Source organism: Camelus bactrianus, chromosome 33, assembly GCF_048773025.1.
Source record: "Camelus bactrianus isolate YW-2024 breed Bactrian camel chromosome 33, ASM4877302v1, whole genome shotgun sequence".
Classification (NCBI taxonomy): domain Eukaryota; kingdom Metazoa; phylum Chordata; class Mammalia; order Artiodactyla; family Camelidae; genus Camelus; species Camelus bactrianus.
Genome location: NC_133571.1, coordinates 20,951,581 through 20,978,078, shown reverse-complemented (window position 1 = coordinate 20,978,078; position 26,498 = coordinate 20,951,581). Strand labels below are relative to the sequence as shown.

The 26,498-nt window shown below is 51.2% G+C and overlaps 1 protein-coding gene and 2 long non-coding RNA genes across 5 annotated transcripts in view; 1 reads left to right on the top strand and 2 right to left on the bottom strand.

Annotated features, from left to right (window-relative positions):
• FLI1 (Fli-1 proto-oncogene, ETS transcription factor) overlaps nucleotides 1-15,616 on the bottom strand; it is a 109,854-nt gene extending 94,238 nt beyond the window's left edge. For 2 of the 3 annotated variants that reach the window (XM_010957858.3, XM_045518726.2), the window contains exon 1: nucleotides 15,495-15,616. In XM_010957858.3, the coding sequence (XP_010956160.1) occupies nucleotides 15,495-15,548 (54 nt within the window). In that variant the 5' untranslated portion in view covers nucleotides 15,549-15,616. Of the gene's footprint in view, nucleotides 1-14,263; nucleotides 14,541-15,494 lie in introns of those variants that run through there. The other variant, XM_010957859.3, reaches the window with a different exon arrangement.
• Nucleotides 14,744-18,770, top strand: LOC123617658 (uncharacterized). The gene is made up of 3 exons (XR_006725824.2): nucleotides 14,744-15,628; nucleotides 15,803-15,953; nucleotides 16,496-18,770. It is a non-coding gene; the product is annotated as an uncharacterized LOC123617658 (long non-coding RNA).
• LOC123617657 (uncharacterized) lies at nucleotides 18,770-23,234 on the bottom strand. The gene is made up of 4 exons (XR_012503812.1): nucleotides 22,968-23,234; nucleotides 21,682-21,762; nucleotides 19,015-19,189; nucleotides 18,770-18,928 (listed from the first exon to the last, which is right to left on the bottom strand). It is a non-coding gene; the product is annotated as an uncharacterized LOC123617657 (long non-coding RNA).
• Nucleotides 23,235-26,498: the final 3,264 nt, after the last annotated feature.

Genomic DNA, 26,498 nt, shown 5'->3' with positions numbered 1-26,498 from the left:
TGGCTGAACACTGCTGACCAGCCCCTAATCATGAGGAGAGAAGGTGCGCTCTCTTTAGTAAAATGTCCACATCGGTTCGGAGATGGAAATGATGCCTAACTGACAGCTGGCAGCAAGAGCAGCCGGGTAATGGGCCACCCAATGGGTAGTCAAATGGTGGTAATTAACTCATGCTCTTCTTCAAGGAATTCAAGGCAGCTCATCAGTCCACATTTTCACCCAATCCGTGGGAGAAGAGAATTATACTATGACGCATCTTAATCCTTTTGGGTGGATGGAAAAGCTGAGGTTAAGAAAGGGAGAGTGACTTGTGCAATGTCACCCAGGCAGCCAAAGGCAAAGCCAGGAGCAGAACTCAGATCACCCTACACCCTGGGCGCACGTCAGAGGGACGGGTGGAAACGCAGAACATGGGACCTCCATCTACTCCGGGTCCGGGGGGAACCTGCTTCATCCGTCTCTTCTGCATTTAGTCCGGAGGTGTGCCCAGGTCGGTTCATCATCAAAGCTTCTATATGAGTAGGAAGGAGGTGGAGGAGACCGCTTGCTGTACTGCAGACCACTGACTCCCTCCGATGAGAAGGGAACTGAAATTAGTGTTAGTATCTGGCAAGTGCCCCTCCACCGGGCCATCTCCTGTGACACCGACCACTCCACCGACAGCTGGTCGATGCTTCCTGGCTGCATTGAGGGGACGCCCGTGTTGCATGTAACACTCCCCTGACCCTTCCAGAGGCACTGAGCTCGGGGCCACCCCTCGCTGTCTCCCAGTGCTGGGCACGCTAAGCTGCCCACCTTCAGTCACATTCCTTATTTTTTTCACGAGAGTTTGCCTTCACCAAGGCATCTGTCTCCCTCTTTTCTCTTGTAAATGGGGTTGTTTTGTCCACACACAGTAAAAATTCTCTCCTGTTTCCAATTATTTTTAACAATTAAGCATGCAAATGTCTGAGCCACACTTATTAAACTTCTGTGGACTTTTAGGAGGAAAAAAAAGAAAAAACGAACCAACAAGAATCTGAATCATCAAAGAGCTCTTACAAAACCAGCATTTTGAGCCTTTAATTGGAAGTGAATCAGAAACAGGCGTGTGAAATTTCCCATGAAATACACACAGGGCTTAAAGTTTTTTTAAAGGGTGCTCTGGGCCGAACGAAATCTGGGTTATACCAAGTCCAAACCAATGGGAAGAAATGATTATGTCCGAGGAGCTCCAATCCCAGCCCCACTGCCTGATCATGGCTTGTTTACAAGGTCTTCCAGGGGCAAACTCTGAGAAGGCAGGGTGGAAGGACCATGGTCTCCCTTGAGCACATTACAGACCCAGAAAGTAGATGGAGAACTACAGAGCTCCAGAAGGAAGAGCTTAGAGGTCCCAGTGTCCAGAACGACAAGTCCACATGACTAGATGCCTTCCCTGAGGCACCCTGGGAAAAGTTCACGCATGCCAATTTCCTGAAACACATTTCCAGAAAAGTCGTCTGCACTTCCTCCCTCCCCTTTCTAGAAAAGTGCAAATAGTGCAGTGGCCCTCAAGTCCCTGACCTCTAGGGAAGTCCAGTGTTATACCAAAGACCCTGTCTGAGCAAGGTCACTCATACCTTTTGGCCCAGTATGCGCCTATCGTGGGGAAAACCAAGGTCAGTACAATTGACCCTGTGTTTCTGCGGGTCCTCATCCCTGACGTCAACAAACATCAGATCTCTTAGTAGCATTTTTCAACCGTGATTGGTTGAATCTGTAGATAGGGAAGTCGTGGATATGGAAGGGACCTGAGCATCTGTGGATTTTTGGTCCAGGAACCAGTCCCCTGGGGACACTGGAGGACGACTGTGCTTACATGGTTCCCTACAAACAGCATTTCTGGAGCTGAGGGAGATAATGCGTGGATCTTTGTCCTAGGATTCCTGACTGGTCACGGACTTAGCACAGGGCTGGCGACAGAGTAGAGCCAGGAAGGGAAAGCCCTCAACGCCCTCACGTACCGATGAGGTCATGCTCACCCCTTCCCCCAGCATCACCAGAGCAGGTTACGTGAGGCTTAGCATCGCAGTCATGCCGGTACCCACGCTCGCCCACTCCCCTCCTGCCGTACAGTTTCTGAGTCCCTTTCCTCTTGGAGAACGCCTCTTCATCTACATCTGGGGGTGACTACGTTAAGGACTGGGTTGGGAAAAGTCAGTATAAATTATCCACGATAATTCCTCTTGTTTTGGAAATATGCCTCTTGCCAGGAGAGCTACATTTCAGTTTCAATGGTTTTCCATTTCAAATTGGTGATCTTTGCAAAGAGAAAAGTGACTTCAGTACCATTTGGGTGGCCGCATGTTTGCTTAGCTGCCTGGGTGGTTCCTATGGAAAGTGCCAGGTTCAGTTCCGCAGGAGTGTTATCCAATGGTCAGGAAACAGGACCGAAGGGCAGAGACAGCTGGAGTGCCTGTGGATATGATGAGTCTTGATATCTCTGCTCCTGGAAACAAACGCCCTTATCGTGGAGCGTGTTGTCTGGGGAATGGCGACCTGAGTTCTGCTGCCAAGGCCTCTGGCCTGGTCGTCATCTTTAGACACATCACACCTCGGGGCCTCAGAACCTCTTCTGTGCAATGGCCTCTTGTGTCTAACAGTCTTGGGGGACTGCAAGTTGGCAACCTGTGCTATTTGCCTTGGGAAACAGGACAGAGATGCAAGCAGCTCCCGTAGAAGGGCCCGCTTCTCACCCAGGAAGATGCTGAAGGCCTTTCACAAAGAACGCGTAGAGCAGGTGGTGAGGCCAAGCGGTGAGGGGCGACTCGGCAAACTCCAGGCAAAGGAGAAGAGCAACAATCTATATCCCAATTTCTGGAATTTCTTCTTCAGTTAACGTTGGTAACCACTTGGATAGCATTAGAAGCTTCCTTTCGTATATGCATGTTTCTAGAATTAGAGCTTCAGATGAGCTAGACTGACTGAAATCTCTAAATAAGAGAGCTCTTTGCTGATGGGTTACATTGAACTGGGGTTGCAAAAGGGTAAACCCCATACACAGAGGTATCTCATGTAACTCTTGAAGGGGTGTGTGTGGGTATGGGATGGGAGGGGGAGGCGCTCACGCAGTGCTAGCGAGGAGAATGGGTTAATTTTCCTTCTTTGAAGGAACTCAAACTACGGCTGCGATGAGTCCGAGTGGCCCACTGCCCCCTGACAGTTGCGCTGGGGTCCATCCTAATGCTATACAAAGTCAGGGACAAACGTGGAGCCAGGCACCCGGCTCTCCGCACTGAGAATGACATTTTAAAATAATAGGTTCTTCAGCGCTAAATTAGGTTTGGTTCCAAGGATCCTTGGAGCTATGGTTGTCTTTGTTCTGCCAAAGGAAAAAGGAAATACATCAGGAAGCCGGGCCCGTCCACAGGAAGTCTCACTTGAGCTGATAAAAGGAACTGATGTGAGGGGCCTGTGGATGCAGTTATAAGTCAATCAGCCTTGAAATAACAAGAAATGCTATTCAGGAGAAACTGGAGCCTGAAGTTAGCCTTTCTCGATGATTTCCTTTTAACTTTGTAAAACATTGCCTTCTTTGTGTTTTATGTAACCCCCTCCAAAATTGGGTTTTTTTTTTAAATAAAGTGTGTGTAGTTTGTGTGTGTATATGAGTGAAAAGAGAATGAAAAAGACAGTGAGAAAAGGAGAGGAGACAGGGTAGAATGGTGCAGGAGGAAGCACTGCCAGGTCAAAGAAAACGCTACTCTGTGTTGAGCTGCAAAAGTTTTTTTTAAAAAAATCATCTCGATGGCTCATGAAAGTAAAACAGAACCTGCTGGTTTCAGCCCCGCTTGCCCTCCTGCTGCCTAGCACACCTGCTGGCACAGTCAGACTGGACCCTCACCTGGGGAATCCCGGGTCTAGGCCTTCTTAAGGAAAAAGTGTGGGGAACAGAGCAGGGCCACAAACCCGCCCAGGGCGGACTGCGGGTGGGGCTCCCTTAGACAAGCAGCAACACAACCTGCCGGGTCCTCAGTACACCGGTTAGGTTTGGAGCCTCAGCTTGATGGACATGTGTCAAACTGGTGACGTATCACAGTGGCTAAGCTCGATGAACTTCAGAGGCAAAGAGGGTTAGGTTCAAATCATTGCTTTTCCACTTGCTTTCTTGATGGCCTTGGTAAGCTCCTCCCCTCTCCAAAATGAAATGGATACCTGCAGCGTAGGGCTGTTACAAGGATCAAAAGTCAGTGTGTCCATAGAGGTTAAAAAATACTGGCACATGGTCAGAGCTAGAACATAGCTGCTCCTTTTTCTTCTTCTGCCTTTGACTGCCACCCTGTTGGCCCCTCACATGGAAGGCGCCTGAGTCTCTTACTCTTAGATGAGGGGCAGGAAAAGAGAGGCCTTAGCAAAGACCACTGGGGCTCATGCAAAATGGTGGGTGATACGGTTTCAGACTGAATTGGGGCCTTTCGGGGCTGACTGTGTTTGCCCATAGCATAGCACACTTCCTGTTTTAAGAAGAAGAAAAAAAAAAAGCCTCCCAGAAAACTCATTAAGAGGCTCAAAATTCTTCCTGGACATCAAATATGTCCCCCCAATTTTTTTTTTAAGAGTTAAGTGTAAATGAATCAAAACCAGACGAATTCAATTTCCCTTCAATTAAACAGAATTTTTTAAAAGTCCAAGGGGAAAGCACTTGGGGCCAGATGTGTTTTGGGTTTTAAATGAGACCAAATTTTGGAAAAGAGTGTAAGACCCCAAAGCAGCGTCAGCGCCTATTCTTAGCTTACATTAATGCGGAGGGATTAGCGCAGCCCCCGTGTCACTTGGTAATAAAAACAGCAGCTCACAGAAATTCGCAAAGCACCTCCTCCTAAGACCCTCAGCCTCCAACCGGCCTCCAGGATCATTCCATGCCTCAGTCTCAGGATCACAGAGAAGAGCCACATGGGCCCGGGTAGAACTTCTGTGAGACACTCAGTCATCCACGCCCCCAAATAAGACATGATTGTAAAGCCTGCCTGGGATCAGAGTCTTGTAAACATGGGAGTTGAAAGGAACTTTTGAAATCACACCTTCATTTTATACACAAGGAAACCTTTAACATGAGAAAATTTACACGAATACTGATGGAGTAAAATGACTTGTCTAAGAGCCCACAGCTCATTTAGGATGGAGCTGGAGCTGGAATCCCACTCCCCAGATCCTAGGCTGGCCCATTTTTCTCCTTGTTTACTGCAAAATGGGATCCGAAAGTCTCTGAAATCAGCATGCTGGGGCTAGAATGCTGCTGTCCAATTTAGTTTTTACAAATTCATTTCCAATGGTCCCTCTTCATTTTTTGCATCAGTTCTTTAAAATTATAAACATAATATATACTGGTGATGGCAAAAATCAAATGCTACATGTTTATGGTGTGAAAAGTAAAACAGTCTGCTTTTCCCTGCCTAGAAGCAGCCACTGTTAAAAAAAAAAAAAGAATGGAAAACACACACACATATATGATTATTCATGCATAGACAATTTCTGGAAGAATATATATATATATATACATATATATATATAAATATGTATAGTGTTTTCCTTTTTTTCACAGAAATGGGACCACAATTTCGTACTTGCTTTTATCATGTAATCATATACTTTGGAGAACTTTCTAAATCAGTGTAGATACACAGTTGACTTTGTTCCATTCAATAGTTGCCTGGTACTTTCTTATATGAGTCTTATAAAATTTATTTGTCTAGTCCCCTATTGATGGATGCTTAGATTCTTTCCAATTTTTGCCGTTATAAACAGCGCTACAGTAAACATCTTGTACATACATCTTTGGTATCCAAGTGAACATGCCTGTATGACAAATTTTTAGAATTGAAATTATTATCAAATTTGTATAAAAAGTTAACATCTCAGTAAATGTTTCTAAATTGCCTTCCAGAATAAGTGTGCCAAGTTAGAGCCCCACCAGCAGGGTTAGAGAGTGACATTTCCCCTTATTCTTTCTAACATAAAGCATCATGACTCTTTGCTATCCTTCTATGTGACAAATTTTGGAATTTCACTTGAATATCTTTATATACATGCTTGAGATTCTTTTCATATGGTCATTGGCTATTTGTATTTCTTTTTCTAGCACTGCCTATTTGTAGCATTTTTGCCTATTTTTCTAAGTGGTCTGTCTTTTGCTTATTGATTCATAAGTAATCTTTATATCTTAGGACACTTACCCTTTTTTAATGTATGGAAATTTTTTTTCTCAGTTTCTTATTTATCGTTTCATTCTATTTATGATATTTTCCTCTCTGTTAATGTATAAATGGAACTAAAGCTAAGAAAGCTAAAGAGAAGAAGAAGAAAAGAAGGAATTTCCTTGGCCGTAGTCCTGGTTTTCCAAAAATGTCCATACAATGGACAAATATCGCCAGGGTAAAGGGGCAATGGAAGTTATAAGCTGGGTGTTACCCTTGGGAATGTGTGTCTTTATTTCCTTATAATCCAAAGCCACAGATAAAGATATCACTAGTGGATACTGCTTCTTTTGGAATCTCCAATAGTCAGAACTAAAAATCAGTTAAGCAGAGAAACCTCTACTGCCCGGAAGCCTGGGAGAAACAGTAAAGGCATCTTGTTTCTTTGCATGGAATTTTACGGAACACTGTGCCTGGCAGTGGTTTTCAGCGTTTAGTTGAATGAGTAAATGAATGAGTATGAATTAAGTGATAAATACCTAATGACAAAGGATTCTTCAAGCATTAGAATTTCAATCCAAAGATATGCATTTATACAGACTGTAACAGCGTTGACTTAAAGACAACTCATAAGCTGAGTTATTTTATAATACTAACCTATTTTTTGACATTCCTGCTACATGAACAACATTGAAAAGTTGTTCACTCTCAGATGCCGTCCCACATAAAATCAATGAACACCCATATATTCAGACCTAACACCTCTGCTGCCGGAATGTTAGGTTCCAGTCGATGCATGAAACCCACACACGTCTAGAAGTGCAGAGTTAAAGCTCCCATGGCACCTGCAGTGCTGGCCTCCTGCGTGCGTGCCCGGGGAGGTGACATAAGGGCCCTCATTCCCCAGGACACGTGACGCTGTCTGAGAAAACGGGTCCTGCTGTGGGGAACGCATTTCACATTTCAAGTCCACATTCTCTTGGAAGGTGGCTTGAAAAATTACAGACTCTGGGATTTTGATCATGATCTAAACATCATGTTGTTCCCCAAAGATGGGACCTATCTTAAAAATTTCAGTATTCTGGTTCATTTTAGTCAGTACAAGCAAGTCTGAATTTGCCAAAAAGTGATCTAAAGGACCCGAAAGAGCATGTGAACCTGTAATCTCTGATCCTACGTGAGGTGATGGGCCCAACCGGCCTGTGGACGTCTGTCCGTCCTGTCTAAATGTCCATAGAAATTAGATTTGAGTTTCAGGGAAACCACCTCTCCTTTTGTCTCTTCTCCGTGACTATCTGCTGACTCATTCTCAAAAGGAACTAAAGTTGCAGCTCAGGATAAATGGCCCAGATGAAAAGACAGCTTGTGGTGAAGTCTCTAGAACACTGCAAGAAGACACAGTGACGGGAGGAAAAGGATAGTCACATTTTTATGAGACCTCGTGAAGCGGAGTTTCTCCTCCCTCCGCTGACTGCATGTATAATAAACAAGCATCTTGAAAGACAGCCGACAGCACGGTCTGATGGCCTGACTCTATCTAATCCTTCCTGCTGCTCACTTTTGCGGCCTCTGCTAAGTGATGGAGGCCCCTCCCAGCTCCGTTTCTTAAGGAGCAGGATGAGAATAGGAGGGATGCGGTTCCTAAGAGATTTGTACAGTTATGCAGATCACCCCTCTGTTAAAAATCTTACGATTCCTCCTTTCTACATATTTTGTAAGACCCAAATTCTTTGTTACTGTATATAAGGTCATCCATAATCTAATTCCATCCAGTATTCCCACTCTCACCTTCTCCTTCAAATGTACCCCACCCAAAGTATTCCAAGCTCCCAGAAAGCCCCTGAGCCACATCTTCCTGCCAAGTCCTCTCCGTCCTTTGAAACCAAGGTCCAGATCCACCTGTGCCGAGAGGCAGTGTGGCTGGTACGTAGGAAAAACAGGCATTCTGGAAAGAGAAACACTCGGCTTGAAAACCCAATTTGTCACCTATTAGCAGTCTTCTTAGACAAGTTACCTAAACTCTCTGACCTTTAATTTCTCTCCTATAAAACAAAGATGTGATATCACCTCCCACAGGGCTGTTGTGAGGATTAAATGCAAGGATGTGTAAGAAAGTGCTTTGTAAACAGAAGGGACCCTACACGTAACTATTGTTATTCCGTCTTTCTCCATCTATCCAGTTGAAATGACTTTTCCTTCTGCTGTGCGCGCATGTGTGCGCGTGCACCCATGCACACACACGTGCACGCGCACACACACGGCTTCTCCTGCCTGGTCTCCAGGGCAGCAGCCCTCTGGCCACCAGCATGGTGTCCTCGTAGCACTTAGTCACCTGGTCCAGTTCCTGCATAACAGCCACACCACAGGCCTCCTGACCTGCGTTAATACGGCTGGTATCACCTCATGATGCCAATGAGACTAAAGTTACAGTTAAATTCCCATAAGGCCAGCTAGCTTTGCACAGAAAAGGGCTATTCCACAGCCTGTCCAACTCTGTCGAATGTCCACGCTATTAGCCCTAAAAGTGACAGCGCTGGGACAGACAGACCTCATCCACTGCCTCTGGGGGAAACATCTCAGAATACATGGGCTCCTGATGCTGGGAGAACTGGAGTGACATCAGGAAGACGACCCCACTGATGAACTGATGCACGAATGGATGAGCGCTCTAGGTAACACATCACTGAAGCAACAGAAAATGAAACAGGGTGTAGTCTTCTGCGGAGGGCAAGACAGCTGCACAGCTCTGAGATTTCTGAACAAGCTGTTGTGGTTGGTGGAAGATTTTGTGAGATTGTGTGTGTTTGTGTACATAGTGGCCAATGTGCCTTCTCAATCTGTCCCAAAACAATAAGCAAAAGATAGACTTAGAAAGACTGTTTTAAGTACAGGCCCAGAAAAGAAAGTCACGTTATTCAAAACAAAACAAAAACATTATCCTATACCTACATAATGCAACTGCTTGTCTAAAATAAATGAAAATAGTAGATTTTTTTTTTTTCATTCTAACTCTAAAGAGTTGGTCCCTAATCTGGAAGTCTCTCTATAATGCTTCGGGTAGAATGAATCTTTTCCCACAGAAGACGAGGACCTTGCTGGTGGCCTGAGTGTGGACTTACAGTTGTAGGATATTTTCTGAAGTCTGAGGTAGGATAAAGGCCTCAGGCCATTAGAAATCCTGCCTGGTGGTTCAGTGTCATAAAAATTTTCCCAACTTTTTTTTTTTTTTTGCTGAGGCAATTCAGTGCTAGCATTTGTCTAATGTTACATTTCTAGAAAACAGGTTTGGTTTAAATCAACCAATTTTGGAAACCAATGCCAAGTTAACTGGTTGACCCCAAACAGAAAGAGACATAGAAATCCTCAATCTTATATAATGTGGTTGCTATTCAAGACCTACTTACTACACAGACTGGAAGGTGGGTCTGTAAGATATGCTGTAATGCATCTAATGCATGAATATATTTTATTTAAATCATCAAGTATTCCATTATTAAAAGAATTAAAACAGGAATTCAGCTCACCTGCCCCTGCTCTGTAGAGGGGCCTACTGGCTATTTGACTATTTTTTGTAGTCTCCCGGTAATGGAGAGCTTGTTTGTCTACAGAAAGAGAAGGGTTTATTTTGGAAAAGAGTTATGAAAAAAATCCTATCCAAAAGTTTGGAATTTTTTCCTGAAGTACAGAAATAATTCAAGATGGGAGCAATACATTTTTTCACTAACAGAACTGTCTTTAGTCCAAAGTGTCCGATTCTTCATGCTTGTTCTTTTAAATGCTACTTTCTCTGTCTCTGTCACACACACACACACACTGTCTCCAGGACACCATAATTCATAATAATGTAAAGAAAGCAAATGAAATGTTCCTGGTATAGTGGAAAGAACACTAGTCCGGGGGCTGGGAGCCCTGCGTTCTCACCCTGACCCTGTCACCAGTTAGCTATGTGATCTTGGATAATTCATCAAACTGCTCTGAGCCTCAGTTTCCTGACCCATAAAATAAGAATATGGAGCTGAATAATCTCTAAAGCTCTAAGGTTGCAAACCTCTAAGCTTGCATTTGAACAGCAGCAGAAGTGGATGGAAGCTTTTTTGGTAGAAATTACTCACAAACCAAACAGGATTCACCATTTGGTAGCTCCCTGAGGGAGGCAATTCTGCGTGGTCTTGGGGACAGATCAATGGACACAGTCTCTCCTGCCCAGAGTTCCCGTCAGTCTAGGTGACAGGAAGGTGAAAAGGTGCCAGTGGGCAGGCAGTCCACTCTTCAAAGTGAAGGCAACAACCCCTTTGAGGACAGAAGGAAGGTCTTTGCCCCCAGGTAGCCCTCCCTCTGCTGCTGTCCCCAGGGAGCCCAGCCCCAGAGCTCCCCAGCGGCCGAGTGCTGCCCTGGTGGTGATTACCTGCGGCCTGAGCCATTCTGGCTCAGAATGGTTTTGAAAGCCCAGCTGTCACCGCCACCCTCCTTTCCCATTTTGCTCTCCCATCACGCACTGGCTGCATGGGGCTGAGCTTTCCTGAGGTAAGGGATGAAAGCGGGCCGTGTCCTGCTCCACTGCGACTTTGTTGGAAGCACCCTGACCATCCTGGCTGATACAGCTACATCACTTTCTACCCTCTAACCTGTTCTTTAGAATATGTATCGTCCTGGACATCCAATTATTGATTTATGTGTCTGTCATCTCCACTAGAGTGTAAATCCAGCAGGGTTTTGATCCCTGTTTTATCCTCAAGCCATCAAGCAGAGCCTTGGAATGTAATGGACACATCATTTATGGAATTAATGAAATATATATTATAATAAATCCAGACCTATGATGCAGTTTTCTGACCAATCGATCTCCAAAAGCCCAATTCCCTTAGAAGAAATTCAACTAATGTACATTCAACTAAGGTATCAGACTTTATTCAATCCTTACTGTGATTTATGGCAAGGAGGTACTTTGGCCCCATTTTATAGATGAGAAAACTGAGACTCGGGGAGCTCAGTGTCTTGCTACAGGGCACACAGAAACTGAGCAGCAGAGCTGAGGATGAGCCCAGGTTTCCTGACTCCAAGTCCCCTGTTCATTTCCATATTTCATTCACCACGTCTGCATCTTCTCGGATTGCTTCCCCACCTTTAACAGTACCACGTACATTAAATCAAACTTCCATTGATGAAATGAGTAGATTCAATTGAAGACTGCCTAGAACTAAGATGCAGTTTTTGAAACCAGGTCATTCTTAAATCAGCAACCAGCATCACGTGCTTTTCAACACTGATACTATCGCCGTGGAGAGCAGGGTGGGGCAGGGTGTTGTTTAATATTGTAGGTTAACTTATCTGTGGCAAAAGAAGAGTGGGACGGCTCCTGCAAATTCTGGTCCTCCCAATGTGATGCTCAGAGCCTTCCCAGGAGACATTCTTGGAAAGGAGTGGACAGCGTGATACAGAAGGACTTATTATAGCAAGGGCGATGAGGCTGAGATTTTGTACTCACATGAAGTTGTGCAAACTATGCACAAAATAAAAGACTTCTGCAAAGAAATACAGACTTCTCTGGCAACCTGGACCAAATAGTTCCTCAGTGCTGAGACCCCGATGTATTTTGAAATACAAACATGCTTTGTATACAAGGAAGAAATATGCAGGTGCAGGAAAATCACATCCCAGAATTAGTCAAAGATGATTTGTCAAGGCCATTCAAACTGGGAACACACATTCTGGGTTTGTGCCTACAAATTCAACATGGTACATAGTGTCTTCAGACCCCCTCTCAGTATATAACTGGATTTTGTGGGCATGCAGGTGTATGTTCTTGCAAGAGCATATGAGCATGATATTTAGGAACTGAAAGGATTGGAAAGATATGACTGTAGAGGTAATTTGGCCCCGCTGTTTCATTTTTACAGAATTTGAAGCATCTACTGGTTTAATGGACTGTGCATGGAGACCAGAAGTCCAGTGGCCTCTCCTCATCCACTGTTCTCTCCAAACACAGTGTTTGAACCATTGTGGGAGTGGGGTCTGGGAGCCCCAAGATCTGAAGGTCACACATGAACAGGAAACTGGCTTTCACACAATCTAAATACTGAACTATACACTAGAGACACAGTCCTTCACAGCGCTGGGGACTGAAGGTGACAGCCTGAACAGCCTTGCTCTCATGGTGGGTCTCCTAGCCAGGTAACCTGGATCAGAGTCAAAAGTGCTCCGGGGGAGGGTCTGGATGGACTCACAGTCTCCCATCACCCACACAAGAAAGAAGACCATCACTCCCATCCCAGCACGGAGCGCCAGGGTCCTAGCCTAAGCCTGTTCTTGTTGCCTGCCATGCCAATCCCTGTGTATGTATCTAGAGAGGTTAGCACATCCTGGGTACACAGACCACAGCTTCCTCCCTACCCTCGGGGCCTGTGCTAAGAGGTCTGAGCATTGGGGAGATATTGCTTCACTTCTCCTTAGGGTGTCCACATCGGGACCCTGGAGCCATCTTAGCACCCTTCCGGGTCAGAGGGTGCCTTCTGGGTAAGTGGTAAGCCTCCGGACAAGGGGGAGCTTTCTAGAGGGGAGCATCTTATTACAAAACCAGGGCTATGAGACACTTGCATGCACATACCAACATGAAGAGAAACAGGTATAAAATGATCAGTGACCCCCTCCCTAAAGGAGTCCCCTCTCATGCACACACTTTAAACTTGAGGAACCCAGGCTCTCAGCGGCTCCCTTGACAATCAGTTGTCTCCTCTCCAGATTTTCAAGTTCCTGCTGTTGATGCCTTTTACTTAAGTCAGCATATTTCAAACTTTAAGAAGAAAAAAAAAACCTTAGAAAATAAAAACCACCACCCCACCCAAATGATAAAAATCTCTTGAATTCTCCAAGCCTCACATCTTAGCCTCCTCTTACTCAGCCCTGAGCTAGGACTTGATTCCTCCAAGTTCTGGCGATGGCACGCTTGCCAGTCCCCACCTCAGCAGCCTAATAGGTTTTCCAGATCAGCTCCGGCTCTGTGTCCTGGGACAGCCTCCAGCCAACCCCAGGTCCCATTCATTCTTCTCCGTCCTCTAAGGCCAGTCACATTAGGGGGTGTCCCTCATCTCTGCCTTTGGCCCCACTTCCCCCTTCCAGAGGGAGCAGGCAGTCAACCGTCTTGCAGTCTGACATAAAACCCAGACCCTCACCCGGCCCTCCGGGCTGCACTTTGCAACATGGACCCAGTCGCACGGTGTCGGGTGAGGGTAGGGACTGAGGGGTAGGATTTGGTTGGGCAGTGGCCGGGACCGTGGGCTCAGAGCCTCTCGGTTTGGAAGCGGCTCTGAAGGCACGCAGGACCCCCTTTGCGAGGACGGTGGGAGCCCTGTCCCGGAGCCGGCGCAGCCCGGGCGCAGAGTGCGGGAGCCCGGCGCGGGGAGCGGCGCGCACCGGCCGGCACCCCGGCGGAGAAGCGGCGAGGCCGGCCCGTTAGCCGTAGGGCGCCGGCTACTCCCGAGCGCCGAGAACCCGGCAACAGAAGTACCAAGAGGAAGGGAAACCGGCCCGCGCTGACATGTAAACAGGGCTTCCATCTGGAGGAGCCCGCTCACACAGACCCCCAGACACACTCACTTGTACCCCGATCCGCCTGCAACCAGTCCGCTCACCCGCCCCTGGGCCCACCCGGCAGGGACCCGGGCTGCTGGCAGCTGTCCTCCCGCCCCCGCCGCCTTCGGCTTCGGGGAAGAGGAAGCCAGCGGCCGGGCGGGTGCTGGCGCCCGGGCCGGGGTGTCCCGCTCGCCGGGTGGGAGTGGTAGCCCCGGAGGTCTCCGGCCCCTGGCTGCGATCTGCGCCCCGGTCCCCGGCTTTCACGCCGCCGCCCCCGCCGCAGCCTGGCCGGCAGCGCGGTGGGAGGGGGCCGGGCTCCGCTTTGGGACAAGGGGTGAGGGGGAGATCGCCCTCGGCGGGGAGCCCCCGCCTGCCAGACTCGCCACCCGAACGCAGGAGGAGACGGCGCGAAGCCGGGGCGCGGAAGGAAGGGAGAGTGGCCACGTCTTCCGGGACCCCGGCGCCCCGAGCCCAGCCTGCCCGCCGCCTCGCCGCCACGGAGGGCCCCGCCGCGGCGCGCCCACTGCTCCGTCGCTTACCTTAATAGTCCCGTCCATTTGGCCAAGTCTGCAGCCGAGCCCCCCAATATTCCACACATTGACCCGGTTACAGCCTGACCTCGCAGCCCCTTCGGATTAGCCCGGCGCGGCCTCTCTGGCGCCCTGGGCCCTCCCTGCGTGCCCCCCGCGAGCGCCCTGCCCTCTCTCCCCTGTGCACGTTTGTTGTTGTAGCGGAGCGAAAAAGAGACAGTTAACCGGATGAAACTTTTTTTTCAGCTAATTTTGGGAAGTGACTTCACTTTGCGAATGGGGAGGAAGTCCTATCTCTCTCTCTCTCTCTCTCTCTCTCTCTCTCTCTCTCTCTCTCTCTCTCTCTCTCTCTGTCTCCCGCTCTCCTCTCTCTTCTCTTCTCTCCCCTCTGCTCTCCCTCGTCTTCCCTCCCCCCACCCCACACTCTCTTCCTCCCCTCTGCTGGTCCTGCTTTTCGCATCACACACACTATATAAATATACGCGGAGATGCCCAGATACATTCATGCGCTGCGCACACAGGATACTTGCTCCCGGGAGATAAGAGCGAGCTGGGAACAATGCCGGGGTCCACGCCCGGCGCCCGCGCCCTGATTCCCGCAGTCTGCACGCCCCCCTCCCCACAAAGTCCGACACCAAACGCCTTCGGCCTCCTTCCTTTCCCCGGGGCCGTTGGCCGAAGGTGGCCCTCCTGACTCATTCACTTTCCGTTTCTTCCCACAGATACATTCATTAATGCTTTTCCCAGCCGGAGTCAAACTTTTTTTTGGGGGGGTGGGTGGGATGGGAGAGTTTACTCGGGCTGGGGATAACGTGGAGCCTACAGCCCAGGAAGATCCGGATGCAGACAGAAGCAAACTAACCGCTATAAAGTGCATCCAATGGGAACTTTTCCACTCGAGCCCTGGGCTGCAGAGTCGGGCAGACTCCCGGAGCGGCTCACCCGGCGACGCGGACTCGGGGCGGTTTCGGACCGACCCCTGCCGTCGGGGGCGTGGACTCCGCTCCCAGCGCGCTGTTAGCGGACGGACGCTATCGGGGGGCGCGCCTCGGCACCCGGCACCTGGGCTACCGGAGAGCTCCCGGCGCCCGCCGAGGGCCGGTTCCCGCGGCATCCCAGGTCTCCTGTCCGAGCCTTCTGGGGTCAGACCCCTCGCGCTGACCCCGACCCGATGGCCCAAGCCCCAGCGCACGGGCCAGAGACGCCAATGCAATGCCACCTTGGGCCCCAAGAAACTTACACTACGGCGAGACGATCCCTCCCGGCTGGCCGGCAGGTCTCCAGAACACTGCATGCAACAACCCTGAACAGACTCAGACCGCTCCCGGGTGAGACCTCCGGGACGGTGCTCCAGACCGTCATCCCCACCCCGCGGTGAGACCATCCTCCCCTCGGCCCGCCTTGTCGGCCCCCGCCCCTCGGAGACCTCCCTGTCCCTCTGCAGTGCCGCCGCCCGCTCCAGTTGGGGCAGCCTTGGGAGTCCCGGGGCTGCGAGGGGACCCCGGGGCGCTCTAGGCGTGACTCCCTTCTCCCCGACCTCCGAAACAGGTTACCTTGTCCACGCTCTCCAGACCACGCTTTGGACTTTCTCACTTTTATTTAAGAGTCCACCAGGGGAAGGAGGGAGAAAAATCCAGAGGAGATCCGAGTCAATTGGAAAGAAAAAAATTTCAAAAGGGTGTCCACAGCGGCAAAAAAGGTGACATTAATTCTTTATTTCTTCAGGAGCAGTTGAGCCCAAGAGCTCGCTGGCCTCCCTCCCTCCCTCCCCCCACCCCCCTCTCGAAATTAGTCTCATCAATTCAGCTCCAATTTTGGGTTCGAACACAGACACGGGTCTGAACGTGACCAGACCTGGAGTGGCGGGTGCAGCCTGCCAGCAATTGAGACTTGGTGTGTGCACGGGGGAGTGGGGTAGGGGGATGGGGTGGGGGTGGGATGCGGGCCGGGCAGGCCCCCCCCCTCCTGTCTGCTTCTCAATCCAGGGGTCTGCTTGGGGGCTCCCCTGGGACTGCCACATCTGGTTACCGCTAGCGGGGTCAGTCCCCCCCCCCTTTGCCTGGGGCCACCAGTTCTGGAGTTCAATTAAAAGAAATCAGGCTTAACCCTTTCCTCCCCTTGGCCCCCGGCCCTCTCACTCTTCCCTTCAGCATTTCCACATGCTTTCCAGAGAGGAAAGAGGTTAAAGGGAAAGGAAGAATGAATTACATCCTTTCAAACCCCAAATTGTTTCCTTTTCAGCCCAGACTCTGCCGACCTTCAAACAACAACAAGGCTTTCAGGAGAGAGCGGGGAGACCACTTCCCACCCGGACCTGACCAGAAACCAGGCACCCTCAGCCACATTCCCCCTCTTGCAGGCAGAAAGAACTCCGGTCTACACAGGAGGCCCCCTTCCTGGTGCTGGGCAAACACTGAGGCCGTTCATGGCCACCCCACACCAGCCGGCAGCTCTCCTTCTACACACAGTCCCGCTAGTGCTTGAGAAGGGTGCCTCTGTGGCAGACGGTGGCCAGGCTCCTCTTCCCAACTCCTGTTCAGCCTGGCAAATAACAGCCAGTCTTCACTGCTCTGATCAGTAAGTCACCCCAATATCCCTAGCACCCCAACTTCTTTTAGCAGGAGGTGCCTCCTACCTTGGGAGAACTCAGTGTGGCACTTGATTAAAACGAGGACTGGCCCTCTGGTTTTAGCTGTGGAACTCAATAACACTTTCCGTTTCTGCCTGTAAAACCAAAGCTTTGGTAGTTTCGTAATTTTGAAGGTGGTGGGAAGTGGGAAGAGGCTGGCAGTGGCAGAGCTGTCACCCTTGAGTGACTCACTGGCTGCACTGGTGCCCTGGCTTTTGGTATTTACCAGCTCTTCCATGAGGAGCTCCTGTCCATTCACCAGGTCCTCCACCCAGAAAGACGCAAGTCCCCCCACCCCCAACCACGCACACACCAGCTCTAGGCAGTCCTCCGAGGGACTCTGAGATCCCCTGTGCCCATGCTGACATAGCGGTGGGCAAGTCTGCCCACTTATGTAACTCTGGATTTGATGCCCCACTCGCTTCTGCTGCCTTTTTAAATCCCGAAGGGGGAAAAAGCCCTAACCAAACACAACAGTAAACAAGTCTGCCCCGTTTAATGTGGTTACCACCAGACATCTGGAAAGATGGTTTGATCCTGGCAGGTCACGTTGTTTTCACGAGCAGCCAAAGAGAATATTTCGAATGTTTGCATTAAGACAAATCGATAGAGAGCCTATGGTGAGGCCTGAGGCTGCTAGGGATGAAAACTGGCTTGGAGTTGGGGAGGGGGGAACCCTCCCCCGTCTCTGTCCCCGCCCCTCTCCTGCCCTCTCTCCTCCTCCCCTCCCTTCTCCTGGCCCAGCTAGGGGCTGGCCGCCCCGGCCCACACGCTAGCTCACACCCTCTTTCCTGGCTCACCAGGGGCTGTCTTGCCTCTCCCTTTCCCAGACTGGGCAGGACTGGTGCCCAGGAGCTGGTGCCCGTGGTGACCATCCTGCCCACTCTACCAGCGCCTGCTGGCTTTCAAGTCAGGGGGAGCTGACAGCCAAGAGACCGGGACCAGCATTTAAAACAAAAGCTACCAACTGCGGGCGGTGGGGGTGGGCAACAAAACAGTCCACTACACGTTTTTAAGTCTAAGGTCACTTGTAGAAAGCATGCCCACGGGGGGCGAGTATTCAGGAAAACTTTGGACTTGGAGCATTTTCATTGCAACTGTGGTGGGATGACTGGCCTCGCACTATCCGCACTTGACAATATTTTCAAAGATGCGGAAGTCTTGCTTCCCCGGGGAGGGGTGCGGCGGCGGGGTGAAACGTGTCTTGGCTCGCTCAATGTCAGCCCTTTTGACCCGGTCAAGACTTTCCAGACGCAGCCTCCGGGGCTTCTTCGGTCTTGGCGGGGGGTGGGTGGGAGGACGCGACAGCCGGAGCCAGGTCCCTGGGGTGCCTCCGGACCCCGAGACGGCCGGTCACTTGAAACCCCGAAAGATGCCAGGCTTGGCAGAGCGTCTGGGGCGGATCCTTCCTCCTGCGTCCTCCCCCCTCCCGGCCCCTCCTGTCCAGCGGCCGAGGCGGGATTCGAGCTGGCAAGGGGGTGGGGGAGGGGGGCGCGGGGGAAGGGTGGGCGAGCGAGCGCCAAAACTCCAGACTGCACAACTGCAGCTTCAAGTGTCTGGCCCCTCGCTCGAGGCCATAATTAATTTGAGATTTATTTTTATTGGAGAACTCGAGTCTCGTCTGACCTTAGCCAAACAAGGCAGCTCGAGCAGCCCCTGGATGCGCTTGAATGCCGGGGAATATTTCTGCAGGAGGGCTCTGCAGGCGCGCCTGCTTTGAATTTGTTTCTCAGACTTCATCTACTCACAGATTGAAGGAAGATTTAGAGCCTCTGCTCACCCTGCCCGCTCCCCACGCTCGTTCTTGCTTTAGCGCCAAGAGGGTTCAAAACGCTACGTGGGAGGCCGCGGCGGTGGGAGGGCCCGGGAGGGGGAGGGTCTCTGCGCCCCGAGCCCGTGGCGCTCCCGGCCCTGTCCCCAGACCACGCGGCGTCGAGGAGGAAATCCCAAGGGAGTCCGAGGCTGACCAGAGAGTGCAGGCTGACAAGAGGTGGAGACCAGCCAGGTGCCAGGACCCTCACCCGGTGGCGGCGCCTAGATGGGGGCTTTGGGGGGAAGGGAGAATTCAGCGTCTCCAAATCTCCAGCCGCCCTGCCTCCCAGACGTCCCAAACAGCATTCAAGGTACAGACCTGTGTCCTTGAAACGCTGGTTCAGGACCTGCCGGCCAGATGCTGTCCCCGGGCCACGTCTCTGTGAACATTCTAGGGCGACCAGCCTCCTTTCCTCTAGTGGGGGTTGTCTCCCCCAGAATGCAGCGTGGGTTGAACCAGCGGGCTGGCTGGTGGGGGAGCGAGAACAAGGAATCTGGAAGACTCACAAAGAGGGAAAGTGGAGGATCCTGCCAATCTCGAGTGGGGCGGCCAGGGACCTTCAGGGATGTGCTCCTGGCGCTAGGACTGGGAAGTGCATTGCCCAGTGCTGACATCTGGCACGGACGTGGTCAGGATTACTCCACTGGGTCTCCTGCCCCTCCCCATATCTGCAAGTGGAATCTCCTGGTCGAACGTTTCCACTGGGAAACCCAGCCCCTTGGGTTTGTATCTAGCTCCGCACTCACCAGCTCTGTGGCCTTGAACGAGTTCCTTAACCTCTCTGTGCCTCGGTGTCCTCATCTGTACATTGGTGTTATAATAGGAACTACCTCAAAGGGCTGTTGTGAAGATGAAGTGAGGATTTAGAACTTGCCTGCAATCAGCACAACTTTGCCCTTATTATTTGTAACTTGTAAGCTGTGTTACATTACACTCTTAATGCCTCAGTTTCTCATCTGCAAAACTGACTACCTCTTACGGTTGTTATTAATATTAAATGAGTTAGCACAAATACAATGCTCTCTCCCTTTTCACCTTTCCCTTACTCTTTACAGCCTCGTACCCGCCCTACGCGCTCTCCTGCTCGTTCCTCTTCGAGCACTTAGAACCCAGATCGCTGCCCGGTGGGAGTGAGCACCCTTGGTTCCCCAGGGCTGGGCGCCTGGGCCCGCACTGTTTGTCAACAAGCTCCGAGTCGAGTGCCAGAGGCGGAATGGCAGAGGCTTGGCAGCCGCGGACTGTTTGTGCCCCTCTGGCAAATGGTAGGCGTAGGGAGCCGGCGGAACAGACCCAGATTGTCCCTGCCACGCGGACGTTTCGCCGTCATCAATGCACCCCTTTGTGCAACAATACAAACTTTGTGGCTGCTGAAAAAATCCATTTTTTCCCCTTCAAAAGAGCTCCTGCGGTGAGAGGCTCCCCTGGCGGCTACAGCTCTTAGACTGCTGCCCCTCCCCCTCCCCCACCAGTCCCCTCCCCTTGCCCGGCCCGTTTGCTTTCTCTCTGGCTCTTGGTCAGGGTCAGGCTCCTGGGCTCCCTTTTGCCCCTCTGGGTTTGTCATCTCTGAGGTTGTGGATCCTGGGCGGTGGGGGTGGGGGGCAGACTCGGGGGATCCTTGTGGATGGGAGAGAGACGGCCACTCCTCACCCCGGGGCCCTTCGCAGCCCTCGGGGCAGAGCCTGTAATAAGAAATCAGTCAGCTGTGCCTGCGTTCTGGGAGCAGTGGGGTGAGGGGGTTTACGGCGTCCTTAGCCTCTGGGGAAAGCTGGACACCGCGAATCCAAGCGCGCTGTAGGCTGGGTATACTCTGCCACCTCCTGGGAGCCAGCCGTCCACCCAAGCGTTCACTGATTACCCATCCATTGATTCACTCCTTTTTCATTCTTTCATCACTGATTGATTAAACACTCTTCCTTGCCAAGCTGGAGAACCCCGCTTCCCCAAAGTGACTATAGAGTCCTTCAGACCTCCGGTGGGGGCCAGAAGATGCTACCTGGGATCAACAAATTTCCCTCGAGAGAAACAGGAGGAGGGTTGGACGCTTAATTGGCGCGCCCCATAGGACCCGAGTGTTCCCACCTCACTGAGGTGCTCGGTGTCCTCCGACGGCCACACTGCCGGGCTTCGCGGACTCAGGAAGGCTAGTGGGGGGGTAGGCGGAAGAGCTGGGGGCCTCCCGGGGGCGGAGTTTCGGGAAGGAGTTGGGAGTATGTTTGCTGAGCGGTGGTGGTCCTTCCTCCTCCGCGCAGCGGAAGGCTCTGGGCTGCTACCCTGAGAGCGGGAGGTCGCGCCTGGGCTGCGAGAGGACCTCGCTGCGGTCCCCATCCTGGGCGGGTACGCACCCTCGGCCCCGCCCCGCTGGGGGATTTCATTAAACGTGTAACCCAGATGTCCTGGCCTTGGTTTGTTTACATTCTTAGGAACTGCTATGGAAAAGGGGGGAAAAAAACCTGTCCCCTTCGATATGCTGTCAAATATAGGACTCTTCGCTTTCGAGGGGCTGATGGGGCCAAGGAAGGTGGGCCTGAGGACTGGGGCGTGTCGAACTCGTCGGAGAAGCGCGTCTCGATCACTCACCCGCACCCAAACGCACACACGCGCACGCTCCGGTGCACGCGGACCCCTGACTCAGGGAACCTGCTGTGCGCCAGCTGCGTGGACGCGCAGCCGGCTGGGACTGGACGCTGGCCTGCGTGGGTCCTGGAGCTGGCGTCTCGGCTTCTCCAGCCTTCACCAGGCTCGTCCACGTCCATTCTCCCAAACCAAAGGGGCCAAGAGCCTTGGTCCTCAACCAGGGATCCCCCAAGGGTCTGCGCCCCGCTCAGTTTGTCCAGCCAGTGCCCCTGGCTCCAGACGCACCTGCTGAGAGCGCGGCCCGCTCCCCCGACCTCTTTCCCCGGGGTAAGGCGGAAGGGACCCTAGGTCGGGGAGGGGGTGGGAGAGGCTGAGGGTCATTACCTGTTTAAAGACGCTGTCTTGTCTTACCTTGACGTAAGACGACGTGTCAGGGACTGTCTGAAACATCCTGGGTTGGCGAGAAAAGGTCGGGAAGGCCCAGGAACCAACCTGGGTGGGAGAAACCTCAGTCACTCGCGAGTGGAGGAAGGATGAGGCTGTGTCGGGTGGTGAGGCGGAAGTGCAAAGGGAGAGGAAGGCGAGTTGAGAGGCGCCCACCCACCTGGACCCCTGCCCTTCCTGCACTTCTCTCCCCCAGGGTTCAGGCTAAAGGATAGTGGGGAGAGCCAGCTCACACCGTTGGATCTCTTTCCTACAATCCTGTAACCTACAGGTAATCGGAGACACGCGTCTCCCCCAGGGCCTGGGTAGTTTCATACCTGGGGACACCAGGGCCACCCTGGCCAGACGTGGCCAGGATAGATAGAGGTAGGTCTCCTCACCCACACAGCCCAAGGGCCCAAGGAACAGATATTTACGGAGTTGCCTATGCTGGGGCCCTCTGGGCACAGACCCTCTGCCTAAGTTCCTCACCACCACTAGGACTCCACCAGCGTCCAGCTGCCTCCCTCTTCCCTGCTGGGGGACCGCTTTGAAAGGACACCTGGCTCAAGTTTCAGGAGGTCTACACAGGCCCCTTCTCCAGAGCACCCCCCACCCACTTCTGGAAGAAAACAGGTTTTCCCCCCGAAGAGACAAAGACAATGAATGAGGCAGCCTCATTTTTAATGGCAGGGAGGCGAGGTCTGAGATTTGACTATTTAGGCTGGAAGGCACAGAAACTGCCCTAGGATGCCAGGTGCCTCTGCGAGAGTCTCTCCCTGCCTCGCCAAGTCTGGCGACTGTCTCTCTCCTCTTCCTTTACTTCTTCCCTTAGACCATCTCTAACGTGGCAGGGCGCAGCTTCTACGGCAGCCAATGTGTTTCTGATAAAACACTTTTCTCTCCACTAACAAATTCCAGCTTTTTGGCTCCTGGAGCCACAACAGACACACGAGTTCAGGGACCAGGTATGTTTCTCCGTTTCTCCAGTCTCCTAGATTCTCGATCACTGTTCTCCCCTGGCGCCCTTGCTCCAGAGTCCCCCCCGCCCCAGCCACCCTTTTTTTTTTTTTTGAGACTTGGAGTGAAATTTGCAAGAAGAGTAAGCAGGAGGAAAAATCAAAAGGGCAGGAGAGAAAGCCTGGGAGAGAACGAGAGAAAGAAAGAGCCCCAGAAAGCCTTGCTTTTCCCGGCTGCAAACTAGAGCAGGCAGCTGGACTGAGAGAAGCGACCCTGCATCGTCCCAGAGACCCCACAGGAACGTGAACACCCACCTCAGACACCCTTTTCTGCGCCACCAGCAGGAGCTGGACTCTGGCAACTCCACGATGTTCGAGCTCTTGGTGCAGATCCTCTGTGCCCAGATTCCCGATCCTTGACAGAGCGGAGTTGAACCTGCTGGCTGCCCAGAGTCAAAGTTTGCCTTTCTTTCCAGCGTATCCAGACACACAGCCTCAGCCCCTGCACATCCTAGGGCTTTGGGAGCCACTCAAGTCTGTGCCTCCTGCAGCTTCCCTCTCCGCTGCCTCCCTCCAGCTCCATCCGTCCGTCCCACTCCCTCTTCCTCTCTCTTTTCCCGTCTTTTAATTTGATTTCCGTTTTCTTATCAATATTTCAACTGCTGTCTGATGAATTGTTTTAATAGACAGCCACCCATCTGCCCTCCACTGCTTTTCCAGAAACCTCTCCACGTTACTAGGAAATGTCAAGGATCACTAGAAACCACCATAAATGCGAAGGCACACGGCCCTGTCAGGCCAGGAGGAGTCATGGAAACCAGGGCCTTCTTTAAGCTGAATATATAGTTTCAAACAGTTGCAATGCAAATAATTATTTACACTTAATACGCGTGACGTCTACTTTGATTTCTCAAGCCCTTAGATTTTTCCTCCTTTAAGATTACTCCTTTATCTTATTTGGTCCTCCCCAGATGTATACCTCCTTCTCACTCACGTTTTCTAGGCAGCGTCTATAAGAGCAAAGTGGATTGCAAGTGTCAGAGAACCAGTGATATTAAGGGGTGTTCATTTAAAAATGCACACACATTTTTTGGGGGACGGAAGGTAATTAGGCTTATTTATTTTTTAACGGAGGTACTGGGGATCGAACCCAGGCCCTCATGCTTGCTAAGTGTGTACTCAGCCACTGAGATATTACCCTCCCTCACCTAGAAATGCACACACATTTAAAAGCATTCTTGCTAAGGAGCTGTTTCTGGGTCTGCCAATTTGTGTCTTCTGGCAATTTGGAGCGTTGCTCATTTCTTAGACTTGGCCTTGAATGGGGCTCAGCTTCTGACCAGAACAGCTGAACTTGGCTGGGGTGGGGTTGGGTGCTGGGGAGAGGGGAGCAGAGCTGACAGGCAAGAGTGGAGAGTGTGGTGGTTTGTAAGGACAAAACTGACAGCTCTGTGCACCTCTGAGAATGAGCCTCACTTTCTCAAACTTTTTCCTCCTCTTTCTCGGGCCCCCAGATCTCTGACTGCTCTGGTTCTGGACACCAGGAAAATTTGTTTAGTACCTGCTCCCTCTTCTCCACTTCCCCCCTTCCCCCCACTGGCTCTGGAAATTTCTGACCAGAAGGCAATGGCTGGGATTCCATTTCTGGAGAAAGCACACTTATCGCCCAGATCTCCCCACGTGGGGGGTATGAGGACTGGCGGCCGGGTTATTCATTATTTCCTTCTCAACAATATCCCGATTTTTCTCTCCGTCCCTCCCCCAAAGCTCAACATATTGAAACATTTTGCCGCTTAATAAGAGCAGCCCGGAGAGCGGGAAGGTGAAAGGCCAGCCTGGGACCGTGACTGGGGCTGCGGGGCTCGGCGCTGACGGCCAGGCGCCCCCGCCCAGCGCATTCCTGACCAGTGCTTAGGAAAACAAGACAGGCCTCGGGGAGGGGCAGGGGCTGGAGGTCCAGCCACGGCCCCGCGCTCCTGTTCCTGGGATTCTTACAGAGAATGCCTTCCCTCCCCAAGGGAATAAACACACAGCCATGAATAAAACAAGGTGCTCCTACATCAGATAATAAATAGTCCTCCACGGATGTCAGGCATTTTAAAGACAAATTTCTTTTAGGAAAGCTAGAGATTTGAAAATTAACTCTTCAGCTGTATTAGGGGAGACGAAAACTAAACAAATTGTCCAGTTAATACCTCACCGTCCAGATTGTTTCCACTCTCTGCCTTCCTTTCTTCTCTTCTTCCCTCCCTGCCACTCTCGCTCCTTCTTTCTTCCTTTTCTTGAAGGTGGTTCCTAAGAGATCACTTGAGAGCCTTTCTCTAGATTCTTTCTTCGCTCTGTTTTCCAAGTTGTTATTGCTTCCTTCTTTGTAGACACATCTGTCTGAGGTTTGCTCCTGTCCTTAGATTGCAGGCTCCCTGGAGGCAGGAGCTGGGTTTGTTTGGCTGCCCAGTGTCCACACTGAAACTGAGAAGCAGAGAAGCGGAACAATTATTTAGCAAAAGCCCTCCTTTCTGACCAATAACTAAAGAAGGGAATACACAAGAAAAAAACGACACCATCACATTGTTATTAAGGAAGAACTGCCAGGACAGTTTCGCCCGAGTGAGGGAGATTGATTCATTTTCTGACTTGCAGGGGTACATGAGATCAGTGCTGGTGCGTTGGCTTCATTTTTACAGAAATGGTTTAACCAGGGAGCAGGCGATCATCCCTCTTCCCAAGCACCCTGGGGGTGGTCAGCGGGTGGAGGTGTTTTGTCTCCAAGTTCCTCAGGGTTGTGTGTGTGCGTGTGTGCGCGCGCACGCACAAGTGGATGGGCATGCTCAACCACGTGTCCTATTTCCTATTCTTCTGATAATCTTAAAAGACAGAATGGGTGTTCACTCCAAGGATCATGCCAATGATAAACGCATGGTGGTCTGGGGGAAAAGAGCTGAGCTGAGAATAAAGGAAAAATAATCTGGATTCCCTTTCTGATAGGGTTTTGGAGCTGCAGACAGATCCCAGAGACCCAGAAGCCAGCCTAGTTTGTGTATGTTTTGGGGATGGGGAGGGTAATGGATGCTCATGGGGGGAATGCCTGCTGCCCTAAGCATCCAGTCTGGGACCAGGGGTAGGGTGGGAGTGGGGCCCAGCCTATCTTATCCTCCAGGAGGATATGACTGAGTCCCTTTGTCACCTGGAGCCTTCAATTTGCCAGAAGAAAATTGCTGAAATTGGTAATAGTTGCCCTAAGAAGGCGCAAAAGAGAGGAGGCTGGGGGAAGGAGTAGGAAGACTCGTGAAAGCCAGCTTACCCCTCAGCTATTTCCAAAGGGAGAAGGGGTGGGGCTTTTCTTGCTCCAGGTACCCAGTTGCTTCCTTGGGCTGAAGAGTTGCAAATCCAGAGTCTGAGTAGCAAGTGATCAGGAGATCAAAATCTAAGAAAGGCACCCAGCGGGGGAGCAGGGGGCGTGTCTGCATCCTCGCCCACGTCGGGCCACCCCTGAGTCTATGATTCTAAGCAAGACACTTAAGACCAGCTTCTTCATTCGGCAAATGAGAGGACTACAGTCCGATCATCATGCGATACCTTCCAACCAGAGCGTGCTATCAATAATCTATGAGAGTATTTAACCTGGGAAAGGATGTGAGTCAAAAGCAAATTCACAGTCTAGGGCTAGAGACTTTGGTTGCCAACAGTCTTGGTTCTGTTCCTGATGACCAGTGTTAGGAGCTGAGTGGTGCCCCCCTAACGTTCTCCTGGGAAAGCCCTGGCTACCACTCAGAATGCGAATGGATTTGGAGACAGGGCCTTGAAAGCAGTGAATGAGATAAAATGGATGGGCCCTGATCCAAAGGG